Here is a 24,385-nt window from a genome sequence, read left to right as displayed (position 1 = left end):
TGAGAGGGACAATATCATACCATTATGGAGAGTCGTGTTCGTCTGGCTCAATTTCATTCATTTGTTTAGATGAAATATTTTTAAAAATAAAATCAACTTTCTAAATAATAAAAAAAATATGTAATTCAAATATTTTATGAAAGAAGATATAAAAATTATTGTAAAATATAAATAGAATATTAAAATAAATCAGACACCTGGTGCTTACGTGTATATTCTCGTAATTATTCGGCAGGTCCTTCTCAGTCTATTCCGCTCTCATTTTCCTTCCCAATATTCGATCATTAATTTTTAATTAAATAAATGCACAAAAAACAATATATGAATTTAAATTTTAAATTTTAAATTTTTTGTACTATGCACTTTTAAAAAGTAATAAATATATTAAGAATTTTATGCACGAAATTAAAAATTACAGATTTATCAAATATTGTTTTAAATTAAAAGAAAACACCTTTCAGTTGGGAATCCACTACAGTGATAGTGACTTTATTTATTCCTACTGCACTTGTCTTGTCATCCTACTCAACAAAATAGAAGGTTCTGAAGCACTGTTCCATAATTTAAGAACGTTGAAAGACTTCAAAATCTCAATCAGTATTCAGATATCATACAGATACAGAATAGCAGCTAGGAGAGGTTCTTCTTACCGGGTAGCGATCTTCTGGGGCGAACGTGTTTCGAACCACTTCGTTGGGAACACGCTGCTTGCCTCGTCCAGATTATTTTCTGCTAGCAGGGACTGCAGGTCATACTGTTCACAAAGCTCTTGAATTCTATGGCCTGAAAACACTGTCGACAAATCGTCGTCAACGTTTTGATAGCAAGTATTTGGCCGTCGATAGACTTAAATCTCAAACAGTAATCAGAAATTGACTCAATGACTACCAAACTATGCTGAGGAGATTTAGATTATATATCATGAAGACTGTAAAGAATAGCAGCCAGGAGAGGATATTGTAACTTGCTTAGCTATCTTCGGGGGCGGGCATGATTCGTAGCCGTTCATCAGATCCCTGCTTGCCTCCTCCAGAAACTCTCTCTTCAGCTAGCAGGGACTGCAGGTCGCTACCATTTGCCAAGCTGTTAAATTCTACTGCCTTGGATGGCATTGTTGGATAGCGCCGTTGACAGAATGTCATCAATCTCTTGATTGATTGTAAGTATTTCCTTGTTGTTTCGTCATTCATGATATGGGCCACACTGTTGGTGTAGATCTTCTCACGAGCTGAACGTTCGTGAATACCAACCATAGTGACACCAATAGGCCAGGGGGCATTTCCAATAGCCATCTTAATGTATTGATCCATGGCAGCTAGATAGTCTCGCTTCATGCAGCATTCAACAACGACCAACAATGCTTGCCGAATATCGTCGGGAAGAACCTAAAATCAAATTTTAATAACGTTAATGAAAATTATCTGCTAAAAAGGAAATCTTACAAGATACTCAATTGAGAAGCTATAATCTCCGATCTCTTGGTCGAATGTATATGACTTTGAGTAATTGAGTTATGCTCGGTTAACCCAATAAGTTGTAAACTTGTATCATATAATTCATCGCCAATTAGGACGAGGCAGTCACCTTCACACAACAGTCAGCAACCATCTAAACAGCTGACCATAGTCCTACGCTGTAATCGTAAAAAAGCCGATCTGATAAATGAAGTAACGGTTTATCGTCAGTATCTACTTCTCAACACACTTCTAAAGACGATTACCAATTGGTGACCTATTATCAATTAAAATGATTTAATCTCCAATAGGATCGAAGTGTCGATTGGAATGACATTCCTATAAACTTTTGGATGGGTGATGATCCACTTTCAAACGCTTACCCAAGGAGATCCTCTGTCTCAAATTGGAACCTCTCTACTTGAAATTAGGACACCCTGGTTTTAGATTCTTTTTTTCCTTCATTTTTTGGATCTGAAACTAAAGAGTGGGTCTCTCTCCCATATCTACTTAGTGTTCTTCCAATAAATGAATTTGGCCGTTTGACAATACAGGGTTTTCTCCCCTCTTCTTGCAACTCCCTACTCAAGGATACAGTGAATGTATGATTCCAAAGAACCCCAATCTTTACAAGGTGATATGTCACTTGAAATATATCAAAAGGAAGTTGAGCTTTTCTTGTGGGAGCTCTCTCGTGAGAGTATCAAGACTAACAGAACTAATCAAAAAATAATTCCAAATTGGTGCCTCTCCCAAGACCAACTGAAATGCAAAATGTATCAATGAGTTTAAGACGAATCATATGCATGCTTATTCTATGTAGCCATCACTAACATCTACATGCTCGCAGGGGAACCTTTTCACCAGAGCACTAGCAGAGCAAACGAAATAAGAAAGAAAAAGATGCTCTGGTTATTCTCGAACCTACCATGAAGTCTAAAGATATAATGATGCAGAATCATCACGAAAAAGAAACATTCAACAGATCGACTGTGAAATTAAAGGGGGCAAAAATTGTACCTTCTTCCTACAAAACTTGAACAGAGGATGCAAATAACGAGCACACTGCTTGAATGTTGCTACCATAGACTTCCCTTTGGCTGTCCGCTTCTCTGCTTCAGGCATTTCATCCAACTCCTGGTTCCACTCGTTCAACAACCTCTTAAAAAACACCAATATCTTATCTTCCTCACATAACTCATCAAAATTGGCTTTGATTCTCTTCAAATCTTTGTCAGCGTCGACGCCACTCGAACCCCCATCGGCACTATCTTCATCAGCCCCACCTCCATCTCCCTCTTCCCCAGCACCATCCTCCTTCTTCTGCCTCTTCCTCTCGCTCAAAATCCCCGTCTTCTGCCGCTTCCTTAACTCCGCAATATCCCGAAGAAAATCGTTGGTTTGTCCCTCGGTCAAATCACTATCCACCTCGAAAAGCCCCGCTTTCAGCACAAACTTCAAACGGTCGAGCCGAGCATCGTCATCTTCCCCGAAAAGCGTAATGGGCTGTTTCAGAAACCGGAGTCTCCGAATCACTTCCTGTCTGGGAAGGACGAGATTGTCGATGTTCTGCTCGTCCGTTAGGGATTTCGAAGTGGTGGCGGTAGAATTGATTGCAGCAGAGGAGGAAGTAGTGGAGGCCGAGGCTAATGAATTGGATTTGGAAGATGCGGAGGTGGCCTCGGCGTTGGGAGATGTGGTGGAGGATTGGCGGAGAGCTTTAGCTTCCAATTCGCGCTTCTCTTTCTCTCGCAGCTGCTGGATTTGCTTCTGTTCGATCTCGGATCGCTTGAAGACGCGCTTGCCGCCGGTTTCAGTAGCTAGGGCTTGACGTTTCTTGAGAAGTTCTTGCTTGAGGAGATCCATTGATTCTGTTCTGGGGTTCTATCTCGCCGGAATCTCTGTTAGGGCTTACTTCCGTAATCTAATTAGACGAGAGGAACACAATTTCTTTATGATTCGTTCCTCTAGCTTGAGCTTAAATTATGAATATAAATTACATTTTAGTCCCTACGTTTAAACATAATTACATTTTATATTCCAGCCCAAAATATTTAACACTCACTTAAATTATAGTTTTTTTTTAAAATAAAAAAATTATTATCATGATAAAAACAAATAAATATATATATATTGAAATTTACTTTTGCTTATGAAAAATGGTTGGATTTATTTAGATCTTTTATAATTTTAATAAAATTTATATTGAAAATTGTAATTATACATTAAAAAATTATTTGAAATAAATATATTTTTTAAATAAGGCCTACGAAGGGAGGACTAGAATGGAATTTCACACTCTTTTGTATGGGCTTTTGGCCCATTTCAACAACAAAATCCTCTCTGGTGAAGAAGAAAGGCAGAACAGAGCATTTACGGACACAGGGTGAGAGAAAAGGCGATGACGACGTTACGCAGATTTTGCTGCAATGATCTGCTTCGATTCACTTCCGTCAATCTCGATCACCTCACGGAAACCGTAAATTTTCTCTGTTTCAATTTCAGCTTCTGATTTGAAAATGGTTTTCCGGTTTCTAAATGCACTCTGAATCTTGTCGATGTTGATGCAATCTTCTTTGGCTTTTCTTTTTTGCAGTTCAACATGTCCTTCTATATGACCTACTTGGCAAGATGGCCTGATTACTTCCATGTCGCAGAGGCCCCTGGGAACCGCATAATGGGTTACAGTGAGTCGCTATTAGTTTGTTTATCCACTAATTCTTTTCTCGTATTATCTTTTAGTTTGGCCGAATGTTTTGTGTTCTTCTTTCTTCTTGCTTGGATTAGTCTCATTGTTTGGAGCTTTATTTCTCAGTTGGATCGTAGGTGTGGGTTGAATTTATTTATTAATTGACTAGAGACACGCATATTCATGGCTACATTCAATTTGTGTGGGATTATCGATTCTGTTGAACTTTAGAGCCTATAAATTATGAAGTACTTCGAATTTCAGAAAGTCATTAATTCTAGTTAAGTTCTCATGTTTATTCTCATCACTGAACTGCCAATTCACTCTCTGAATAGAACAACGAGCTAGATCTTGTGTAGTAGGAACGAAATTATTAGATAACTAAAGTGAGTTCATTCAAAATATTGCGGTCTTGATGACCTTTATTTCAAGCTGTTTGAAACTATTTGATTTTTGTATGATTTTCCATTGCAGTCATGGGAAAAGTCGAGGGGCAAGGCGAGTCATGGCACGGTCACGTAACTGCTGTAACTGTTGCTCCAGAATATCGCAGGCAACAATTAGCTAAGAAGCTCATGAACCTGCTCGAGGATATTAGTGACGAAGTGTAAGATGAACTTGATTGTAATTATATATCTGAGAAACACTATTTTATGCACAACAAGATGTAAGATGTTAGTATAATAAAACCTTGAAAAAAATTATTTCTGGTTCAAGATTTAATGTTCAATTCAGTTTTTCTCTTCATCTTGAGCTTTATATTTAATGAGAGCCTTTTTTTTCCTTTCTGGCAGTGATAAAGCTTATTTTGTTGATCTCTTTGTGAGGGCATCGAACACCCCTGCAATCAAGATGTATGAAAAGGTAGATTTCCTCTTAGAAACGTGTTAGTGAAGTTGCAAGCTACTGAAACTGTGTTGCTTTAGTTTCTTAAGTCATTCTTAATATTTCAGTTCTATCGAAGTTGTATATATCGCCGATTATAGTCAATCTGGTTTAAGGTGGATTGACTGGCCTAAGTCAAGAGCGAACAAAGTTACGAAAAAGACTGTTCACGCTACTGATCTTGGGTTAGAATAAAACAGTAAGCTTCCAAACATAATATTTATTTCCTCCCCCTGGACCCAAACGTCATGTACAATGTACAATTGGTCTAGTAGTGTTCGCCGATATGGTTTTCGCCTTCCTTTCCAGGACTCAGGAGACGAACACAAAGCATCAAAGAAAAACTGCTATTTATGTTACCTCTAGGTCTCTCATAACTGGTGCTCGAAACACACACGAGTAATTTTTCTTCCATTTATTTCCAAAGCTTTTAACTTTTAGGATAGTATCCAAAAGGCTCCAGTTGACCTTATCACAAGTCCTCCCATTATCAAGCTTGAAGACCATTTTTTCTTTCTTCTCTTATAATCATCAACAATGAAAGCCATAAGGATGGATTATTTGACTTCCAAACCAATAAAAGCTGATTGGAACTTAGAAATACTGCACTAATGCTTGATTCACACTTTTGAGTTGTTTGGCAAGGGCTTTCAGTGTCAAATAAGCACTAGTAAATTTAGAAATGTAATACTTACCAATTTATTTGTTCTCGTTCTATCTTCTATATGTATTCATCCAAAGCAAAACTGCTGTTTCTTTTCAACTTTCTGCAAGTGGTATCAGGTTTATTCCTGTTTTACAATGCCCTCTTTGTGGAGTTCTTCTGAATGTTATGCAGTTTCTAAGATCCTAATTTGGAAAAAAATTATTCAATAGAAAAGTAGAGAAAAATGCGAGGAACGTCTATGAGTGGTTTAGTGTTATCTATGTCAACCTCACAGAGATTCTAGTTAGAATATGAGTGTTTGGTCATATTTCTTCTTATAAGCTATATATATTACTTACGTGAACCTTTTATTTTTATGCTCAGTTGTGTTCTTATAATTTCCCCTGCTGAAATGGTTCTTTTTATCTTCACATGGAGGAAGGGAACACTTACCACGGACATTCTTTTTTTATTGTTTATTTTTTTCCCTCAACCAGCTTGACTATGTTATCTATCGGCGTGTGCTGCGTTATTATTCGGGGGAGGAAGATGGATTAGGTGAGTCTACCCGACCCAAGAGAACGAAATAAATGATTTTGGTAATCTCTTAACTAGCTTTGTTATGGTCTATTTCAGATATGAGGAAAGCATTATCGCGAGATGTCGATAAGAAGTCGATCATCCCACTTAAAAGGCCAGTGACTCCCGACGAACTAGAATATGATTAGCTTGAGAGAAACGTCGTTCAATCATTGATGAAGAAAAAATATCATGTGCTCATGAGTTGAGGATAGCGAGAGGCTAGCTATCGTCTTCTTGAGAACGGGCTGTACGTGCATCGTAAGTACTTGTATTACCCTGACAAAAAATGAAGCTAAACCTTTTACTTCAACTATTTAGTAGCTTCAAACTGTTGTTTCATTTAATTCTTTTTCAATGATCACCTAATGTTGTTGAAACACTCTGTTTTCTGGGACTTTTGTTTTTAAGGAGAAGAATTCTTCACAAGATAGAAGAACCTCAATATCCATAGAAGTTGCTGCCCTTGTATGTCTTATTAATGATGCTTAAAAATTTGCAATTTTAGTAATTTGAAAGTAGTTGATGGTCATTGTTTGATATTTACGTCGGAGTGATTTGTGTAACCATTCAAGCACACAGTTAGCGGATATTATTAGTCTTGGCCTATTATTATCACCTACCTACAAATTCATGATTTTTTTAAGTGTGTCTGCCCGGGAGTTTTTTCTTGTGTTTCATTTCAATGAAATTATTTCAGACCCACCCAAAAGAAAACTATTAAATTTTATAGATGAAATTGTTTTATATATATATATATATATATATATATATATATATATATAGTTCCATGTAATGACAAAAATGTCTTTCTCGTCGTTATTTATCTTTTATATATTATTTTCTAGGGAAAGATTAAGCTTTTGACTTTTGTATTTGGTTGTCAAATCTTGTTCACTTCTATCCAAGTTCGATTTTATGTGAATCTCAGTCCTACCAAATCCTTAAGATGATAATTAATACATTATTTATTTATATTAATCTATTACATATTTACTAAAATGTAAAGTTATTTACACTTATTAATATATACTAATTTACTTCATTAAAAACTTTTAAAGTTTAGAAAATTATTTCACACTAATTATATATAATTTCCTCTAGGTCATAAATTGTGATTTACCACGTATGAATTCAACACCTCCACGTGGACCCATTTTAGTTCCTTTTTTATTTTTATATTTTTTTCATTCTTCTTTCCAATAACTCGTAAGGACACTGTTACGTATCGAACCGCCAAAAACAAACATTACAAAAAAAAATGGCATCTCTCCGCTTCCCCTTCTCGTTTCCTCAGCCACCAAAGCCCCCACGCCACAGCTTTCCCCGCCCATCCTACGCTGTCGCCGCATCCGCGGCCGTCGGCGCTGCGGCGACAATCGGATTTGTCGCCGCAACTAGAAATTCGATGAACCTACTAACCCCATTTCTTGAAAGCACGTTGAATTCATCGCCCCTGTTGGCTTCTCTCTCTCTGGCGGACAATTCGACCGCCCATTCTGTTGTTGACCCGAGGACCGGATTGTCGTTTCCGTCTGTGATTAGAGATTCCCAGCAGCTTCTCGGAATTGGGTTGCGGAAAAAAGCTGTTCTGGGACTGAAGAACATCACTGTTTATGCATTTGGTATGTTCTACCACATTTCTACTTTTTAGGAGCTTTATAGTTTGATTGAATGTTGAATTTGGACTGATTGATGTGATGGGTATTTGCGATTCTTGGTTTGGTATCATCTATGGCTTTGGGAGACTGTTTTTAGAAAGATTTTCTGGCTCAAATATGTTCTTAATAGCGGCATTGGATGGCCTAGATGTAGTTTTGTGTTGTTTTCACTTGAAATCATGAGTTAGAGATTGAAATGTGTGTTGTTTTCCACTTGAAATCATGAGTTAGAGATTGAAATGTGTGTAATATCATCAGTAATTCTCAAAACAGATCAAACAAACTGAAGAGAACTAAGAAAACATGAAGAATCTTTTAAAGAAGAAAGGAAAGCAAAAGAAGACGACTAGTACAGGACTTTAATTGATTTTTTATGTTTTGGAAGAATCTGAAGATGGTTTTGAAAACCATTTCTAAAGCAAACCACAAGATTCACCAACAACAGCATATGGCATAAAGTATGTATCATCGCGATCAAGAGTTCAGAGGCTCAAATTCTCACCTTGCATATCATTTGTGAGATCTCAAATCGATTGGAGAGGGGAACGAGTGCCAGCGAGGATGCTGGACCCCGAAAAGGGTGAATTGTGAGATCTCATATCATTAGGAAGGAGAATGAAGAGTTCTTTATAAGGGTGTGGAAACCTCTCTTTAGCAAACACGTTTTAAAAACCTTGAGGGGAAGCCCATAGAGGACAATATCGGCTGGAGGTGGGCTTGGGTCGTTACAAATGATATCAAAGCTAGACACCGGGGGATGTGCCAATGAGGACATTCGGTCCCGAAGAGGGGTAGATTGTAAGATCCCACATCAGTTGGGGAGGGGAACGAATCATTCTTTACAAGGGCGTAGAAACCTCTCCCTAGCATACGCATTTTAAAAACCTTGAGGGGAAGCCCAAAAGGGAAAGCCGAAAGAAGACAATATCTACTAGCGGTGACCTTGGGCTATTACAACACATCTTAGAACGTTTGGAAAAACAGTGGAAATGAACTTCAATTGAGCATAAGATGATGGAAAGGTGGTCGAGATTTGTCGATTCATGAGTTACAATCTTTGTTAAGAGAGACTTTCCTGATCTACCAATATGTATGATGTTTTGAAATACATTATGGCATGGTTAGTATGCTTTTCTGCTTATGTGATATTGAAATGAGTGACGACTGTGTGTAGGTGTTTATGCTGACAGTGATGACCTAAAGGAATCACTGAGTGAGAAGTATGGGAAACTCACTGTATCTGAACTACAAGAAAAGGACTTTGAAAAAGATGTCATGGAAGGCGATATACGAATGACTGTTAGACTTCAAATAGACTACGAGAAACTGAGAGTCGGGTTCGTTCGAAATGCATTTGAAGAGTCGATTGGAACCCGACTCCAAAAGTTCGGGGGTTCAAACAGCAAAGCATTGCTTCGAAAGTGAGTCAGTTATTGCCTTAGAAATGAATGAGTGATTTTTACTGTCTAGACCACGTCGTGTTATTGGGAACACCGTCTCTTAATTGCTTGTTTCTTTGCAGATTCACTTCCCAATTCAAAGATGAATATAAAGTATGTCGAGGATCTGTAATCGATCTCTCAAAGGAACGAGGGCACGTCCTCCGAACGATGGGTGAGATTTAGATCCTTATTTAGAATGATGGAGAAAGAGTGATGATGTGAATAATATGGAATGCAATTGTTTTTGTTGTGTTTTGAAGTTGATGGGAAGGAAGTGGGAAGCATTCAGAGCCAAATACTGTGTAGAGCCATTTTAGATCTCTATATTGGTGAAGACCCATTTGATAGACAAGCCAAAGAAGATATCAGACGAGCTTTATTTACTACTCTTCAGAAGGAATTAAAAAAGAAAGCCAAATAATATGGAATGCATTTTTTTTTTTTAACATTTATTTTCAATTTGGTTTTTATACGACTCGGTTTCGGTCTCTAAAATTTCAAAATATTTGCTTTGATTATATTGAACTTTTTGGTTTGTTTTGTTTCATTTTACTCCTTAAAGTTTCAAAATCCATGAATTTAATAAAAAGTAGCCCTATCTGGTCCTATCTTTATTTTTTATGATATAGCTTTGAATAAACGTATTAGAATATTAATACGAATATATAATTAAAGCCACATCAGTTGAAGAAATGTAATTCACGAGTGAATAAGAGATGATAAAATTATATAACAAAAACTAGGATGATTCGTTTTTTACATGTTTAGTAAACATTTAGAAGTTTAAACGTTCAAAATGGAATAAATTTAAACTAAGACCTAAAATTTTAAAATAAAAGGCAAAACTAAAGCCTAAAAGTACTTCGCCATTACTTTTTAGGACTAGAAGCTGCAATTTCAAATTAAAAATGAAATGATAGTTTTAAAATAAAGTAACATTCATTGATATTTATTATTNATTAGTTGAGTTGTTCTAGCATCAAATAATTAGATGACCCATCAGATTACCCAGAAAAAAGTAGACAAGAAGTTGTCATTTTTCCTGCAAGAAATGAAGATTTCAAATCAAATCTGCAAACTCCATCCCTTCCTTATTCCATGTGCTTTACAGCATCAAACTGCATTATTGTTTACACTATACTGAAAATGACGATGAGAGAATTAGAATCATAGTGGAAAAGCTTTACTGACCTTTTCAACAATCTTCCTCCCTCTTCAGATGTTCATCTTCCTTCCCTGTAAACTCAGAATGAACAAATAAAATTCCTAGCAAAGAATGAATACGCTGTTTTTTTTTTTTTTCCAAGTATAATATCATATTCACATGTCTCTGTCTAGCAGTAAACAATATATAAACCAAAAAATAGGCCCTACTAATAATATGCAATCACTTACAATATACATAATCTAACCAAGTCACTAGGGTTAAACTTCAAGTTTTGTGATTTTTTTCCCACAAAAATCCATGCCCATTTGTCGATATGCTCCTCGACATGCTTCTGGTGAATCGTGCCATCAAAATATCTTGGTGGTTGCAAACTTTTCGAGCCTATGATCCTCGTAATGCCTCTCACTTCATCGAATTGATTCTTTATGTGCATTGGCAAGTTTGGAAAGCATATCATGGATTGAGTTCCATGANGATTCTTTATGTGCATTGGCAAGTTTGGAAAGCATATCATGGTTTGAGTTCCATGAATCATCATCCCTCAAGAAAACCAAACCTCTTTGGGTGCTTCCATGTTTGGTTCATCTTCCACTGGTCTTGCTTAGATATAATGGTATTGAGCAGCCACCACTTCTAGGGTTGANTGCTTCCATGTTTGGTTCATCTTCCACTGGTCTTGCTTAGATGAAATGGTATTGAGCAGCCACCACTTCTAGGGTTGAATCATCCATCAAAACATCTAATGGGGAGGAGCTGGAATTAATTCAACTCGATGTTAGTGTTTCTATAGCTGCTGGAACAAAAAAAGGGTCTAGTATTTAAGTTCTGATAGATGACTGGGGCATGTGTTCAAGATTGAAGGCACATTTCTACCACACACTGGAGACGATTTCTTGCCAGCTCCAGTAGATGAGCTTTCATCCTGTTTCGGTTGGACGGGAGCAACTGAGGGACTGGTTTTACTGCTTGTGTTTCTTAATTTTCCACTGCTAGATGGAGAGTGACCGCCAGTTGGAAGGTGTTGCATCTGTGTAAAACCTGGCTTGAAATCTCCCCCAAAGGATATCTGGGTCTGGCCGTGAGGAGTATTATTGCCTTTCTGTTGAGTGGAACTCTTATGGACTGCAGTGGAGGAAGCAAGATGGAGAGATGTCATAGGGACAACGGTACCAACCATTCTACCCGAGTTCTTCTGTGCAGGAGACTGGATAGAATTGTCGCATTGTATCAAAGGTTGTGAGAAACCAGGAGGGGCACTGCAAGGAAACTTGGTCGTAGCCGACGAGGGCAAGCTATTATTAGACGGTCCTTTACTTCGAGGCACCATGGTTGCCTGTTGCTGTTGCAATATGTGCTGCTGTTGGTTAGCTGAAGAACTACCAGCAGGTCGGTTCGTCGTGGAGGGGGAGGGCCAGTTTACAGGGACAGAAGATGTCATGAAGTTTAGAGTCCTTGAAGAATTACCGAAAACAAGGGTCTGGCCTGAAGTTGCAGACGGCTTTGCAGAAGAATTTCCAGTGTTCCTGTCACTGGTACCGGACACAACAACTCCATTCCTCCCTTCTGAAATTTGGTGATTCTTCTGCTTTGTAGCTTGGGGAGCAGGTGCTCCCTGAAACCCTGTACGTTGCATATCAGGAAGATTCTGAAAGACAGTTGGTGTGAAGTTGAGGTTTGATGGGGTACCATTTCCATTATATGAAGCAAAGGACATTGTGAGTCCCTGAGATGGAACTAAGGCAACTGTGCTCTTCAAATTTTGTGGATGGGACTGTTTCTTCTCGCCATTATTTCCACCATTGCCATTATTAAATGTTCCAGATGGCATCAAGGTGAAACCCAGTGCTGGAACAGGCAAAATGAAGTTTTGTCCATAAGCACTTTTCTGAACTGAAGCTGGCCGCATGTCGGAAAGGGATGTACTGTCCTCTCCACTGGTCTCATTCTCATGCTTGCGAGATTGCTTAGGCAGTGGCAAATGCTGTTCTGTCGACTGCTGCTTTACTTGCATACCATTTGATGGCGGTACGTTGTTCCCAGGTACGTGCACACTCCATTGCTGCTGCTGAGTTTGTGGTTGTTTATGGGAGCCACTTGGTTGGTGATGAGATTGAGTTTGTGCTGGCTGAATTTGGGATGGATGGAACAGCTGAGATGGATAGAAAGATCCATTGAAAAGAGGCAAGGGTTGTGCACTGCTTGCTCTATATGTAGCGCTCGTTCCCGCAGGAGTAGAGAAGGTGAATGGATAGCTATTGTTCTGAAGNGAAAAGAGGCAAGGGTTGTGCACTGCTTGCTCTATATGTAGCACTCGTTCCCGCAGGAGTAGAGAAGGTGAATGGATAGCTATTGTTCTGATGTTTTCCCAAGTATGGAGCTTCAATTGAAACCACATTCGGATGAGTGTAGCTCATGTTACTAGATACCGCAGGAAATGCTGGAAAGCTCACAAGTGTTCCAGCTTCTGGGTTAGTGAACAGTGGTGTCGATTGGTTAGAAGATTTGGTGGACCCAGATTGATTTGCGGTGGCTGCTGTCGGTGCTTGATGCTGACTGATAGGGAATATGAATCCAGAACCAGGCTGCAGTAGAAAGAAAATAATTTTCTGCTGTTATAAGCCGACCAATNAATATGAATCCAGAACCAGGCTGCAGTAGAAAGAAAATAATTCTCTGCTGTTATAAGCCGACCAGTTAACTGAAAGTAAATAGATTACAGAAATTCAATGCAGAAAAATAGTCAAGAAGATCGTACCATCGAGTTACCAAACGACGCTCCCTGTCCCTGCTGAAATACAAGCTGCTTGCTTTTAGCCATATCAGCCAAGTAGGCAGCCTCAGGAACTTTATCATTTACCACATTACCAGGAAAGTCACCTTCAGCTTGCTCCTTCTGTCGAGCAGAGTTAAGGTTCATATCCAAATGATTTCCGCCCAATGGGTTACTCAAAATCATGCCTTCTTTTGAGGACATGTTCTTTAGTTTGGCCTCTGCAAGAGATGCAGAAGCATCGCCTGATGGGTGGAAATAGTTCGTCTTTGTAAATTGCTGGTGTAAATAAATGTTTCGAGCAATATCATAGTGGGTCAAGCATCTCTTCGGTCGAGGGTGCGAGAGAATAAATTTCGGATGCTGCAAGATTTTGGACATACAATAGCAAATTCATTGACAAATCCACAGATGAACTTGACAGATTTAGAAAAATCCTGAAAGGTACCTGTAGTTTGGTGGATGATTTGTCAACAATATCCACGGGTAGAACTGTCCGGAAGGGTGGCATGTACCTGAAATATAAGGGGGGAAAACGACCACGTCTCATTTTGGTGTGAATAGGAAAATTCTTTCAACAAAATACATATAAACTAGCCATTGGCTTAGGCAAATAGTTTGTAAAGAAATGATTTCTAACCCGACAGGAGGAATTTCGGTAGTTGGCCAGCCGCCCAGAATTACGGGCAAGCGCACTGAAGTGGATGAGTCTGGGGAAAGTACAATTATCACAACAGTTGAGAAGACAGTTTGGCATATAATCGTGTTTTAATCAACATAATGAAAGTTCTTCAAGATGAAATGATGGGTACCATTATTTTCAACGGTGCCGGCGGCTCCCTTAGGCTGCTGCTTTTGACTCTGTTCTTGCATTGCGATGCAATTTCTATCTAATTGTGGTTTCTCCAAATCCAGTTTAAAGAATTCAAACTTTGTCCCACTTGTCACTATGCTATCTTCATTTTCAACCTTATTTGAAGTCTCTTTCCCCTACACGAGATTTATGGGGGGGAAATATCCATTAATCAAAAGTTCTAAAAAACAAAGGCTTAGNCTTATTTGAAGTCTCTTTCCCCTACACGAGATTTATGGGGGGAAAATATCCATTAATCAAAAGTTCTAAAAAACAAAATCATGNGGCTTAGCATATTGCTAAAATTGCAAAAATCTTATTCACCATTTGAATTCCCAGACTCAAAGGCTTAGCATCTAATACCATATCAGCCAACCCATCCCTTTCTGGAGATGCTGGAGGAGCCTGTGTTCAACAAAGGCACTTATCAGAATCTTCATACTTAAAAAATGAGAGGAAATCAAAATTGAAATTGAAAACTGCAGACTCTGACCATCAAGTCAAATTTGAACTTCTCTTCTTTCTGTGTCTCAGCCTCTGGAATCCTAAGAACGCACACAAAATTGATATTGAAATTAATTGTTTCAGGAAGAATTGATGGAAATGAAGATCTTATATCGCTTACGATTTAGTAGGGGGCGACAAATCTTCAGGATCAACATCCCCTTCGACGCATGAAGTTACATCTTCTTGTACCAACACAGTTTTCTTGCTCTCCTTATTTTCATCTCCACTAATGCAAACTTCCTTTTCTGGTTTCATTTCCTCAGTTTTGCGTTCATGGGAACCAAGATTCAAACTAAAATCGGATGCTCCTCCCAACTTTGAGGGGTAGATTTCAATCTCTGCAGGTTTCTCAGATTCGGCTTTAGCTGCACCATCCAACGATTCGGTCTTCTCTACAGCTACAATGGCAAATGGAGTGAAAATGGACGTTATCAGTACAGGATAATCGGGATAGAGAAGAGTACTAAGGTTCCAATTGGAAATATTTGCTTTAGCTCAAGGATTCAGAATACCCACCAACATTAAGTAACAAATCTGAAATAGCATCATTCTTCTGAAGCGAAACAGATTTTTGGAAGGCAGTTTGTGCAGAGTTCGCCGCTGTAGATGTAACCGGAGGCTTGGTACCGTCACGAAGAACACTGGAATCCTCTGTTTCTTGGTTCGATGATGGTTTCATATTAACTTCTTGCTTTTTGGAGCACTGTGGTTGTTTCTTTAGTCCGAAAAGAACCTCAGCGATCTCAATCTCAATATCCCCCTCCATGGCAGACGGAGAAGAATCCTTAGACGTCTTCATTGATCGAGTCTTCGGTCCAGAGGATTTCTAAAAATTCATGGAAAAATAAAACTCACTCCAACATTCCGAAAAATATATGCATCGAACAATGATTAAAAGGGGGAAACCCCCGACGAACTAACCATCTTCTTCTTAGACGAAACAACGGAAGTCGATGGCGAAACAACCTCAGCAGACGACCTCGCTGGCGAATCGGACTGGTTCCGATGGCTGTGGTCGTCTGCAATGTCTTCTCCGGCTCCACCAACACCACTATTTCCTGAAACCGTGCAATCATGTGATCTTTTGACAGAAGCTGTACAAAAAGAATTAAAAACAAACTTTACCATCATGAAACGGAGCATGATTCCATAAAATACAAAAAAAAAAATAAGGAGCCAATCGTTCTATTTCCTTTTTCTTTCTTTGCTTTACACTATACCTGAGCGAGCCTTTCTCGGAACCGGAACGCCAATCATCGCGTCATCGACAACCTTCCATTGTTGCTTCGCAACTCTTGGCGGAAGAGAGTTCCTCTTCTGGTTCTGATTCGAAGCCGAAGCAGCCGTAGTAGAAGAGAGAATAAGAGAAACTCCTCCACCGTCTTCAACCTCATCGCTGTCTCCATCAGCAACAATATCTTCAGCACTAGTATCTCCTCCTTCTTCCTCCACCTCTTCTTCTCTATTTCCCCCTCCTCTCCTCCGCTTGCTCCGACTCGCAAACTCTCGATCCCGGCCTCTCTTCCCTCCTCTCTCCCTTAACCGCACCGTTTCTTGCAACTCCACCTGACCTTCCTCTGCAACAAACAACAACCATTAATAAAGAATCACACAACAAAAAGAGAGTTAAGCCAAAGTCAGAGAACGACGAAAGCGAAGTTCGAACCAGGTAAATCTCTGAAGGCCGTAGCTCTACTACGTCGCCGTGAGGATCCATTTGCGGCCACTATACTCGACGAACTCCTCGCTTCTCTGCTTTTCTCCATGATCATGCGTCTCAATCATGAAATCAAACTCTCTCACCGAAATGAATCCCGATTCCTCTTCACCTCCGGAAGTCAAATCAAATCCACCCTCACCGGAAAACAACCATAAACTCCGGCGAACTCCCGATGATGAAATGAACAGCAAAATCCCCCCCTCTCTCTCTCCTTCTCTCTAGCTTCTTGTTGTTTATTTTGTGTGCTTTTATGTGCTTTTAATCTAATCACTTTCTTTTACTTTTTTATTTTATTTTATTTATTCTATTATATATATATATATATATATATATATATGTATATATATTTTGGGAATTTGACGCTTTCACGCAAAATCTGCTTTTGAAGGGGAGGAATGGACGGATGAGATTTCAGGAAAGGGGCTGCCTAACCGAGTAAAATCATTGGAAGGGAAATGAATCGGACGGCTGTGATTGGCTGACGCCAGCAAGGCAAAGGCAAAGAGGGTCGTTTTTCGATGGAATATTGCCACTTCGCACACATAAGCCACGTGTAACCTTATTTTATTTTAATGAATTTTTTAGTTATCCGAATCGAAATATATAATATTTTTTGGNAATGAATTTTTTAGTTATCCGAATCGAAATATATATATATTTTTTTTTGTTTCACTTATGCTCAACTCGCCACGCGCCTTATAACGCGTGAGGTCTAATTTCTCAATTTCTCAATTTCTCCTCCTCTTTGGTCTTTCCCAATTCGGTCAAAGGACGGTTCCACAATTGCTGACGTGGATCTCAGTTGATGACACCACCCATTTCCCATTTTTCTCTTTAAATATTTATTATTTAACTATTATTATATACTTTTACTTATTGTTGTTAATAATTTATATTTTATTTTTTTATAAATATAAAAATTATAATTAATTTAATTAATATTTCATTCAACAATGGTGTCTTGACTGTTTTTCTTATATTAAACAGGTTAGGAATAATAAAATATAAAATTATTATTACATTTATTATAGTTTTAAAAAAATCGGATTTCCGCGAAAATGATATGTAAAACTATTTTCACGTTCTGGCGTGAAAATCAACGGTCCAACAAATATCTCCACATCCGAAACAGGCGTAGCCGGTAGCTGGTTGCCAGTACGATGAAATTCCGAANATCCGAAACAGGCGTAGCCGGTAGCTGGTTGCCAGTACTATGAAATTCCGANCAGTACGATGAAATTCCGAAAACTTTCCACAAGCAACTGAGAAACAATGAAGTAGGCCTAGCTGACCGATTCAGCCGGTCAGTTCCAGTCTCAAAATCCCCACACGGGTCCACTCGACAAGTATTAATTACATGAACGCAGCACCACCGGTTAACTACTAAACCAACGGACCAGGTCGCTTATATCAACTGTAAGCAGTTCCAAACCGTAAGATTAGAATCCGACGTGGCAATATCTTAAATCTTTATTTTTCTAAAAAGAAATTAAATCAAAAGGTCTCTGAACTGGCAGCCACAATCATCTGCCTCCTCATGTGAATCAAATTAACAATCGTGGGCCCCGGTTGGTCGCCTACCTAGCCGTCTACCTCTGCCCTCACGCGCCTTAAAAAGCTGACGTGGAAACGTGAGGATAAAAAATCTACGCTGCGGGTGGTATCATTTTAGGAACATGGACCTTCGTTGACTTTTAANCACGCGCCTTAAAAAGCTGACGTGGAAACGTGAGGATAAAAACTCTATGCTGCGGGTGGTATCATTTTAGGAACATGGACCTTCGTTGACTTTTGAAAGTCAATCTCCATCTGACGGCTGAGATTAGAAATGACGTGCCGTGAAATTCTAAATGATCGCCACGTGGAAAAATAATTTGGAAATTTTTTGGTTATATGTATTACTCCCATTAATTTATTGACACATAAGCATTTTAAAAAAAATGTGTATTATTTAAATAATGGTTGTCATGTCTACTATTATTAAAAATATTTATGAACACAAAATTATTAAAAATACCATACTCCAATAAAGTAATTATTATAGAGATATATATTTAACTTAAAGTTAAACGTGAAACGTGAGACGAATAATTTCATTTAAATAGGCATCAGAAAAAGAATTTCAATCGGTGTATATAAATGTAAATATATATANAAATTTTTTGGTTATATGTATTACTCCCATTAATTTATTGACGCAAAGCATTTTAAAAAAAATGTGTATTATTTAAATAATGGTTGTCATGTCTACTATTATTAAAAATATTTATGAACACAAAATTATTAAAAATACTATACTCGTTCAATACAATAAAGTAATTATTATAGAGATATCTATTTAATTTAAAGTTGAACGTGAAACGAATAATTCCATTTAAATAGACATCAGAAAAAGAATTCCATAAATGTAAATATATATATATATATCAAAATTATTTATTATTATTATTTTACTCAAACTACTTTTTTATTGATACTTTAACTTCACATTTAATTCAACCGCTTACCCTATTATTTTGTCTTATTTCAATAGTGCAAATTATCCAATCACGATCTGCCACGTCACTATCTTTCGTTCCTTAAAATTTAATTCTGAATTTTATATTCCCATTCATTACATCTTCTTTTAGAACAATCGATTAGATTTCCATTCTTATTATTTAATTATTTACTATTTATTTTTAAAAAATTAACTTTTGCTTTTCTCTATTTANAGATTTCCATTCTTATTATTTAATTATTTACTATTTATTTTTTAAAAATTAACTTTTGCTTTTCTCTATTTAAAAAATAATAATAAATAATTTGTTACAGATTTTCGAATCGGTAAAAAAAATGATTACATAAAATAATATATAAAATAATTAAATAATATTATTAAAAGAGTTGTTTGCTGCCTTATGCCTCGGAGAAAACAAAGTCATGGCTACAAAATAATAATAATAAAATAAAAGTATAAAAATTAATTTTTAGAATATTAAAGTATCAATAATTTAATAATATATATATATATAAAAAAAGAGAGAGAGATTAGCTTTGACAATTTGTTTACTCTTAAAATAATATTATTTCTTTTCCTTTGTCCTTTGGGCAAATAAAAAAGGATGACTAAATATATTATTTTATTAATATTATTTAAAAAATTAATTATTTTATTCATTAATCAATTAATATTAAAAGTACAAACATTATCTTTTTTCTTCCCATGTTTACTCTCACTAANTTTGGGCAAATAAAAAAGGATGACTAAATATATTATTTTATTAATATTATTTAAAAAATTAATTATTTTATTCATTATTCAATTAATATTAAAAGTACAAACATTATCTTTTTCTTCCCATGTTTTCTCTCACTAAAAAAATAATATTTTTCAATTAAAAAAAACAATATCCCATTAAGCTTTTTTTTAATATATATTTTTTTTAATATCAATAAACAAGACACTAGGCAAAAGAATCCATCCCCTCTCCCACTTGCTCATTTTTCAATTTATACTTTTATTATTTTAATATTAATTTTAAACTATTTTATCTATTTAATTATCTTAATTAAATTAAATTAATATTTTATTAAATCATCCTTAATTACTTTTAATAAACGAGTTTATGCGCATCTTGATGAGATTTAATATTTAAATATTAAATTTCAACTCATCTAAACGTGATTATTTACTAATTCCATTCTCTTTTGTCATTTAAATAATGTAATCATTTCAATTATTTTATTTTGACCTAAGTTTGGTTCGACATTATTTTAATACATATATAGGATCGGAAGGGAGTTTTAAATATTTATATATATTAGTGGATGGAGACAAATTCACCATTATCATATAATATACACGAAAAAAAACATTAAAACAATATTAATCGGACCATAGTATTAAATTTATTATAAAGTTTAAATTTTGTGTCATTTGAATGAAATTTCCATTCCCGCAAACTTTAAACGAAATGATTCACGTGTATTGCACGTGTTACAAATTAATTTTTTGAAGTGTATCTATACGTGTATATACTATATTCACATAACCTAAACCACGATATATTAAATTAATAAAAAAATTAAAAAAACATGAATACTTTAATAATCATATAATAATTAATGGTTTAAATCTTAACATGTCAATCTTTTAAATAGTTTATAAATTCCAAGGACAATTTTATTTAAAGAATAAATTATTTATTGATCAATTTATTATTATTATTTTGGTATGCAATGACTTGGGATATGGGCTCTACTATATATTTTATTCTATTATTTTACATTATATTCTCAAAATATTAGTATTCAAATAAAAATTATTATCTAATGGCATAAAAAAAGTGGTGGGGCAAGTAGGCATAAACAATTCCATTTAATATATATATTATTGTTATATTTAAAGACCATATATTATATTTAATTGATTATTTAATAATTAACGAAGGAATTCAGTTACCATTAGATATATAATTCGTGACATTAATATTTTATTGCAATAATGGCCCATGATTGTTATATATATATATATATATATTCATATTATAAGTTTATTAAAATTGTTGTTGACTAATCAAATGTTTGATGTTTTAATTGAAATTCTTAATTAAAATCTATTTTTTTATTTATAAAATGATAATTTAAATCCTAAAATAATTTAAATAAATAAATAAATAAATGGCTTTTTTATTTTTTAGGAGTAGATGGATTAAAAAATAGGTTTAATTAGAAATGAAGCAACTCACTGCTTTTTTGTCATCAAATAAATAATATTTCATCATTTAATTAATGGAAGCTTCCTAGAAATTCCCATCTAATTTTTTTTATTATTAATGGAAGCTTCAAATTTTGTATTTATTTTTATTATTAATATTTGCTTAATTACAATATAATCATTTATTATTATTAATTTAGGCTTAGTTTGGTAATGGAATCAGAATTTAACCTTATTTTAAATAATAAAAATGATTAAAGAAGTGGAGGATATTTTAGGAAAGATAATTAAAATTTTCAAATTTGCATTATTTATATTCCCTCTAAAGTAGAAAAATCCATGCAATATCTTATTAATCATTCTATTTTCAACTTTACCTTTATTTTAATACATATTTTAAATAAGGAATTATTGTCAAAAAGTTGTCAATTTTATATATATTTATTTCTTTTAAGAAATTAGATGTGATTTTTTATAAATATATAAATTAATTTGATTCCAATTTTAAAAATTGATATAAAGAATTGAAAAATCTTATCTTAAATCATTAGGGTTTTTAATTTACTTTAATTATGTTCTTAAATATTAAGAATTTTGAATTATTGTGGGTATAATTTTTGTGTTGACCTTTTCAAATTGAGAAATAATTGTAATTTTTATCTTTTAATTAAATAAATATGAATAATAAATAGGAGTTATTATGATTATTTAGGTTAAATTAATTTGAATTTTTAGGTAAGAATAACATTTAATTATTTATTAGACAACATTAATATTTGAATTAGCTATTAATCCACTAATTTGTAGATATTTTATTTTATTTTATTTTATTTTTAGTAATATTTTAAAAAGATAAAATAAATGAGCAAAAAAGTCTCTCATCTATGGTTGTAGGAGGATGATTGATTAAACTTAATTCATTAATTAATTTAGAATTAAAAAATTGACTTACCCAATCAAAATCAACTGGTTGACTAAAAAACTTAATTTAAATTATAATAATCTAAATATTATCTATTTTAACACTAAATCGGGTTTATGTCCACTAATCAATCTTAATGAAAGTTTAGTCCCTTTAATAACCATAATTTTGACTTCTATATATATATAATATAATTTTAAAAATAAAAGTCTTAAATTCAGGCCCACTTCTGTATTGGCCCAACATTGTATCCAAGCTCGGCCCATCAAGCCTGCCTAACAATTAAGGCAATAAACTAACGAGATTGAAAATAATTATTTCACATATTCATTTTTTTTAAATTTCAACTCATCTAAACGTGATTATTTACTAATTCCATTCTCTTTTGTCATTTAAATAATGTAATCATTTCAATTATTTTATTTTGACCTAAGTTTGGTTCGACATTATTTTAATACATATATAGGATCGGAAGGGAGTTTTAAATATTTATATATATTAGTGGATGGAGACAAATTCACCATTATCATATAATATACACGAAAAAAAACATTAAAACAATATTAATCGGACCATAGTATTAAATTTATTATAAAGTTTAAATTTTGTGTCATTTGAATGAAATTTCCATTCCCGCAAACTTTAAACGAAATGATTCACGTGTATTGCACGTGTTACAAATTAATTTTTTGAAGTGTATCTATACGTGTATATACTATATTCACATAACCTAAACCACGATATATTAAATTAATAAAAAAATTAAAAAAACATGAATACTTTAATAATCATATAATAATTAATGGTTTAAATCTTAACATGTCAATCTTTTAAATAGTTTATAAATTCCAAGGACAATTTTATTTAAAGAATAAATTATTTATTGATCAATTTATTATTATTATTTTGGTATGCAATGACTTGGGATATGGGCTCTACTATATATTTTATTCTATTATTTTACATTATATTCTCAAAATATTAGTATTCAAATAAAAATTATTATCTAATGGCATAAAAAAAGTGGTGGGGCAAGTAGGCATAAACAATTCCATTTAATATATATATTATTGTTATATTTAAAGACCATATATTATATTTAATTGATTATTTAATAATTAACGAAGGAATTCAGTTACCATTAGATATATAATTCGTGACATTAATATTTTATTGCAATAATGGCCCATGATTGTTATATATATATATATATATATTCATATTATAAGTTTATTAAAATTGTTGTTGACTAATCAAATGTTTGATGTTTTAATTGAAATTCTTAATTAAAATCTATTTTTTTATTTATAAAATGATAATTTAAATCCTAAAATAATTTAAATAAATAAATAAATAAATGGCTTTTTTATTTTTTAGGAGTAGATGGATTAAAAAATAGGTTTAATTAGAAATGAAGCAACTCACTGCTTTTTTGTCATCAAATAAATAATATTTCATCATTTAATTAATGGAAGCTTCCTAGAAATTCCCATCTAATTTTTTTTATTATTAATGGAAGCTTCAAATTTTGTATTTATTTTTATTATTAATATTTGCTTAATTACAATATAATCATTTATTATTATTAATTTAGGCTTAGTTTGGTAATGGAATCAGAATTTAACCTTATTTTAAATAATAAAAATGATTAAAGAAGTGGAGGATATTTTAGGAAAGATAATTAAAATTTTCAAATTTGCATTATTTATATTCCCTCTAAAGTAGAAAAATCCATGCAATATCTTATTAATCATTCTATTTTCAACTTTACCTTTATTTTAATACATATTTTAAATAAGGAATTATTGTCAAAAAGTTGTCAATTTTATATATATTTATTTCTTTTAAGAAATTAGATGTGATTTTTTATAAATATATAAATTAATTTGATTCCAATTTTAAAAATTGATATAAAGAATTGAAAAATCTTATCTTAAATCATTAGGGTTTTTAATTTACTTTAATTATGTTCTTAAATATTAAGAATTTTGAATTATTGTGGGTATAATTTTTGTGTTGACCTTTTCAAATTGAGAAATAATTGTAATTTTTATCTTTTAATTAAATAAATATGAATAATAAATAGGAGTTATTATGATTATTTAGGTTAAATTAATTTGAATTTTTAGGTAAGAATAACATTTAATTATTTATTAGACAACATTAATATTTGAATTAGCTATTAATCCACTAATTTGTAGATATTTTATTTTATTTTATTTTATTTTTAGTAATATTTTAAAAAGATAAAATAAATGAGCAAAAAAGTCTCTCATCTATGGTTGTAGGAGGATGATTGATTAAACTTAATTCATTAATTAATTTAGAATTAAAAAATTGACTTACCCAATCAAAATCAACTGGTTGACTAAAAAACTTAATTTAAATTA

The 24,385-nt window shown here is 34.0% G+C and overlaps 4 protein-coding genes across 7 annotated transcripts; 2 read left to right on the top strand and 2 right to left on the bottom strand.

Moving 5' to 3' along the window:
• Positions 1-461: 461 nt before the first annotated feature.
• Positions 462-3,414, bottom strand: LOC111807616 (pre-mRNA-splicing factor 18-like). Of its 3 annotated transcripts, none has more exons than XM_023693416.1 (3): positions 2,475-3,414; positions 965-1,385; positions 462-792 (listed from the first exon to the last, which is right to left on the bottom strand). In XM_023693416.1, exons 1-2 carry the CDS (start codon positions 3,318-3,320, stop codon positions 969-971), a joined length of 1,263 nt encoding a protein of 420 aa, XP_023549184.1. In that variant the 5' UTR covers positions 3,321-3,414; the 3' UTR covers positions 462-792; positions 965-968. The 3 variants fall into 3 exon arrangements, with proteins under 3 accessions (XP_023549184.1, XP_023549185.1, XP_023549183.1); XM_023693417.1 differs by having other exon boundaries at positions 969-1,385; XM_023693415.1 differs by having other exon boundaries at positions 462-1,385.
• Positions 3,415-3,797: 383 nt separating this feature from the next.
• On the top strand, positions 3,798-6,795 carry LOC111806532 (N-terminal acetyltransferase B complex catalytic subunit NAA20). 2 transcript variants are annotated; one of them, XR_002816820.1, is made up of 7 exons: positions 3,798-3,933; positions 4,051-4,141; positions 4,618-4,750; positions 4,938-5,007; positions 6,172-6,232; positions 6,311-6,514; positions 6,665-6,795. XR_002816820.1 is itself a non-coding variant. In XM_023691885.1 (6 exons), exons 1-6 carry the CDS (start codon positions 3,856-3,858, stop codon positions 6,400-6,402), a joined length of 525 nt encoding a protein of 174 aa, XP_023547653.1. In that variant the 5' UTR covers positions 3,798-3,855; the 3' UTR covers positions 6,403-6,679. The 2 variants fall into 2 exon arrangements, 1 of the variants encoding a protein (XP_023547653.1); XM_023691885.1 differs by having other exon boundaries at positions 6,311-6,679.
• Positions 6,796-7,445: 650 nt separating this feature from the next.
• On the top strand, positions 7,446-9,806 carry LOC111806633 (fatty-acid-binding protein 1-like). Its single transcript, XM_023692012.1, has 4 exons — positions 7,446-7,878; positions 9,089-9,335; positions 9,437-9,528; positions 9,617-9,806. Exons 1-4 carry the CDS (start codon positions 7,515-7,517, stop codon positions 9,775-9,777), a joined length of 864 nt encoding a protein of 287 aa, XP_023547780.1. The 5' UTR covers positions 7,446-7,514; the 3' UTR covers positions 9,778-9,806.
• An 813-nt stretch (positions 9,807-10,619) lies between these two features.
• LOC111806634 (protein TIME FOR COFFEE-like) lies at positions 10,620-16,631 on the bottom strand. The gene is made up of 15 exons (XM_023692013.1): positions 16,321-16,631; positions 15,875-16,231; positions 15,576-15,748; positions 15,171-15,480; positions 14,773-15,052; positions 14,641-14,692; positions 14,472-14,552; positions 14,107-14,284; positions 13,935-14,004; positions 13,743-13,809; positions 13,280-13,657; positions 12,815-13,106; positions 11,232-12,726; positions 11,009-11,152; positions 10,620-10,951 (listed from the first exon to the last, which is right to left on the bottom strand). Exons 1-13 carry the CDS (start codon positions 16,424-16,426, stop codon positions 11,336-11,338), a joined length of 3,735 nt encoding a protein of 1,244 aa, XP_023547781.1. The 5' UTR covers positions 16,427-16,631; the 3' UTR covers positions 10,620-10,951; positions 11,009-11,152; positions 11,232-11,335.
• Between the last annotated feature and the right edge of the window lie 7,754 nt (positions 16,632-24,385).

Source organism: Cucurbita pepo, chromosome LG12, assembly GCF_002806865.2.
Source record: "Cucurbita pepo subsp. pepo cultivar mu-cu-16 chromosome LG12, ASM280686v2, whole genome shotgun sequence".
Classification (NCBI taxonomy): Eukaryota; Viridiplantae; Streptophyta; class Magnoliopsida; order Cucurbitales; family Cucurbitaceae; genus Cucurbita; species Cucurbita pepo.
The sequence above is the reverse complement of the archived record's forward strand: the minus strand, read 5'-3'. Positions and strand labels throughout refer to the sequence as shown.

Coding starts and splice junctions, on each gene's coding strand:
- LOC111807616 (XM_023693415.1), bottom strand. CDS start 3,320: ATGGATCTCCTCAAGCAAGAACTTCTCAAGAAACGTCAAGCCCTAGCT. Junction 1,386..2,474: donor TCAAGTTTTGTAGGAAGAAG/GTACAATTTTTG, acceptor ATTTGATTTTAG/GTTCTTCCCGACGATATTCG.
- LOC111806532 (XM_023691885.1), top strand. CDS start 3,856: ATGACGACGTTACGCAGATTTTGCTGCAATGATCTGCTTCGATTCACT. Junction 4,142..4,617: donor GAACCGCATAATGGGTTACA/GTGAGTCGCTAT, acceptor TTTCCATTGCAG/TCATGGGAAAAGTCGAGGGG. Junction 6,233..6,310: donor GGGGGAGGAAGATGGATTAG/GTGAGTCTACCC, acceptor GGTCTATTTCAG/ATATGAGGAAAGCATTATCG.
- LOC111806633 (XM_023692012.1), top strand. CDS start 7,515: ATGGCATCTCTCCGCTTCCCCTTCTCGTTTCCTCAGCCACCAAAGCCC. Junction 7,879..9,088: donor CATCACTGTTTATGCATTTG/GTATGTTCTACC, acceptor GACTGTGTGTAG/GTGTTTATGCTGACAGTGAT. Junction 9,529..9,616: donor GCACGTCCTCCGAACGATGG/GTGAGATTTAGA, acceptor TGTGTTTTGAAG/TTGATGGGAAGGAAGTGGGA.
- LOC111806634 (XM_023692013.1), bottom strand. CDS start 16,426: ATGATCATGGAGAAAAGCAGAGAAGCGAGGAGTTCGTCGAGTATAGTG. Junction 15,481..15,575: donor TTTCGTCTAAGAAGAAGATG/GTTAGTTCGTCG, acceptor ATGAATTTTTAG/AAATCCTCTGGACCGAAGAC. Junction 14,693..14,772: donor TTGTCGCCCCCTACTAAATC/GTAAGCGATATA, acceptor GTGCGTTCTTAG/GATTCCAGAGGCTGAGACAC.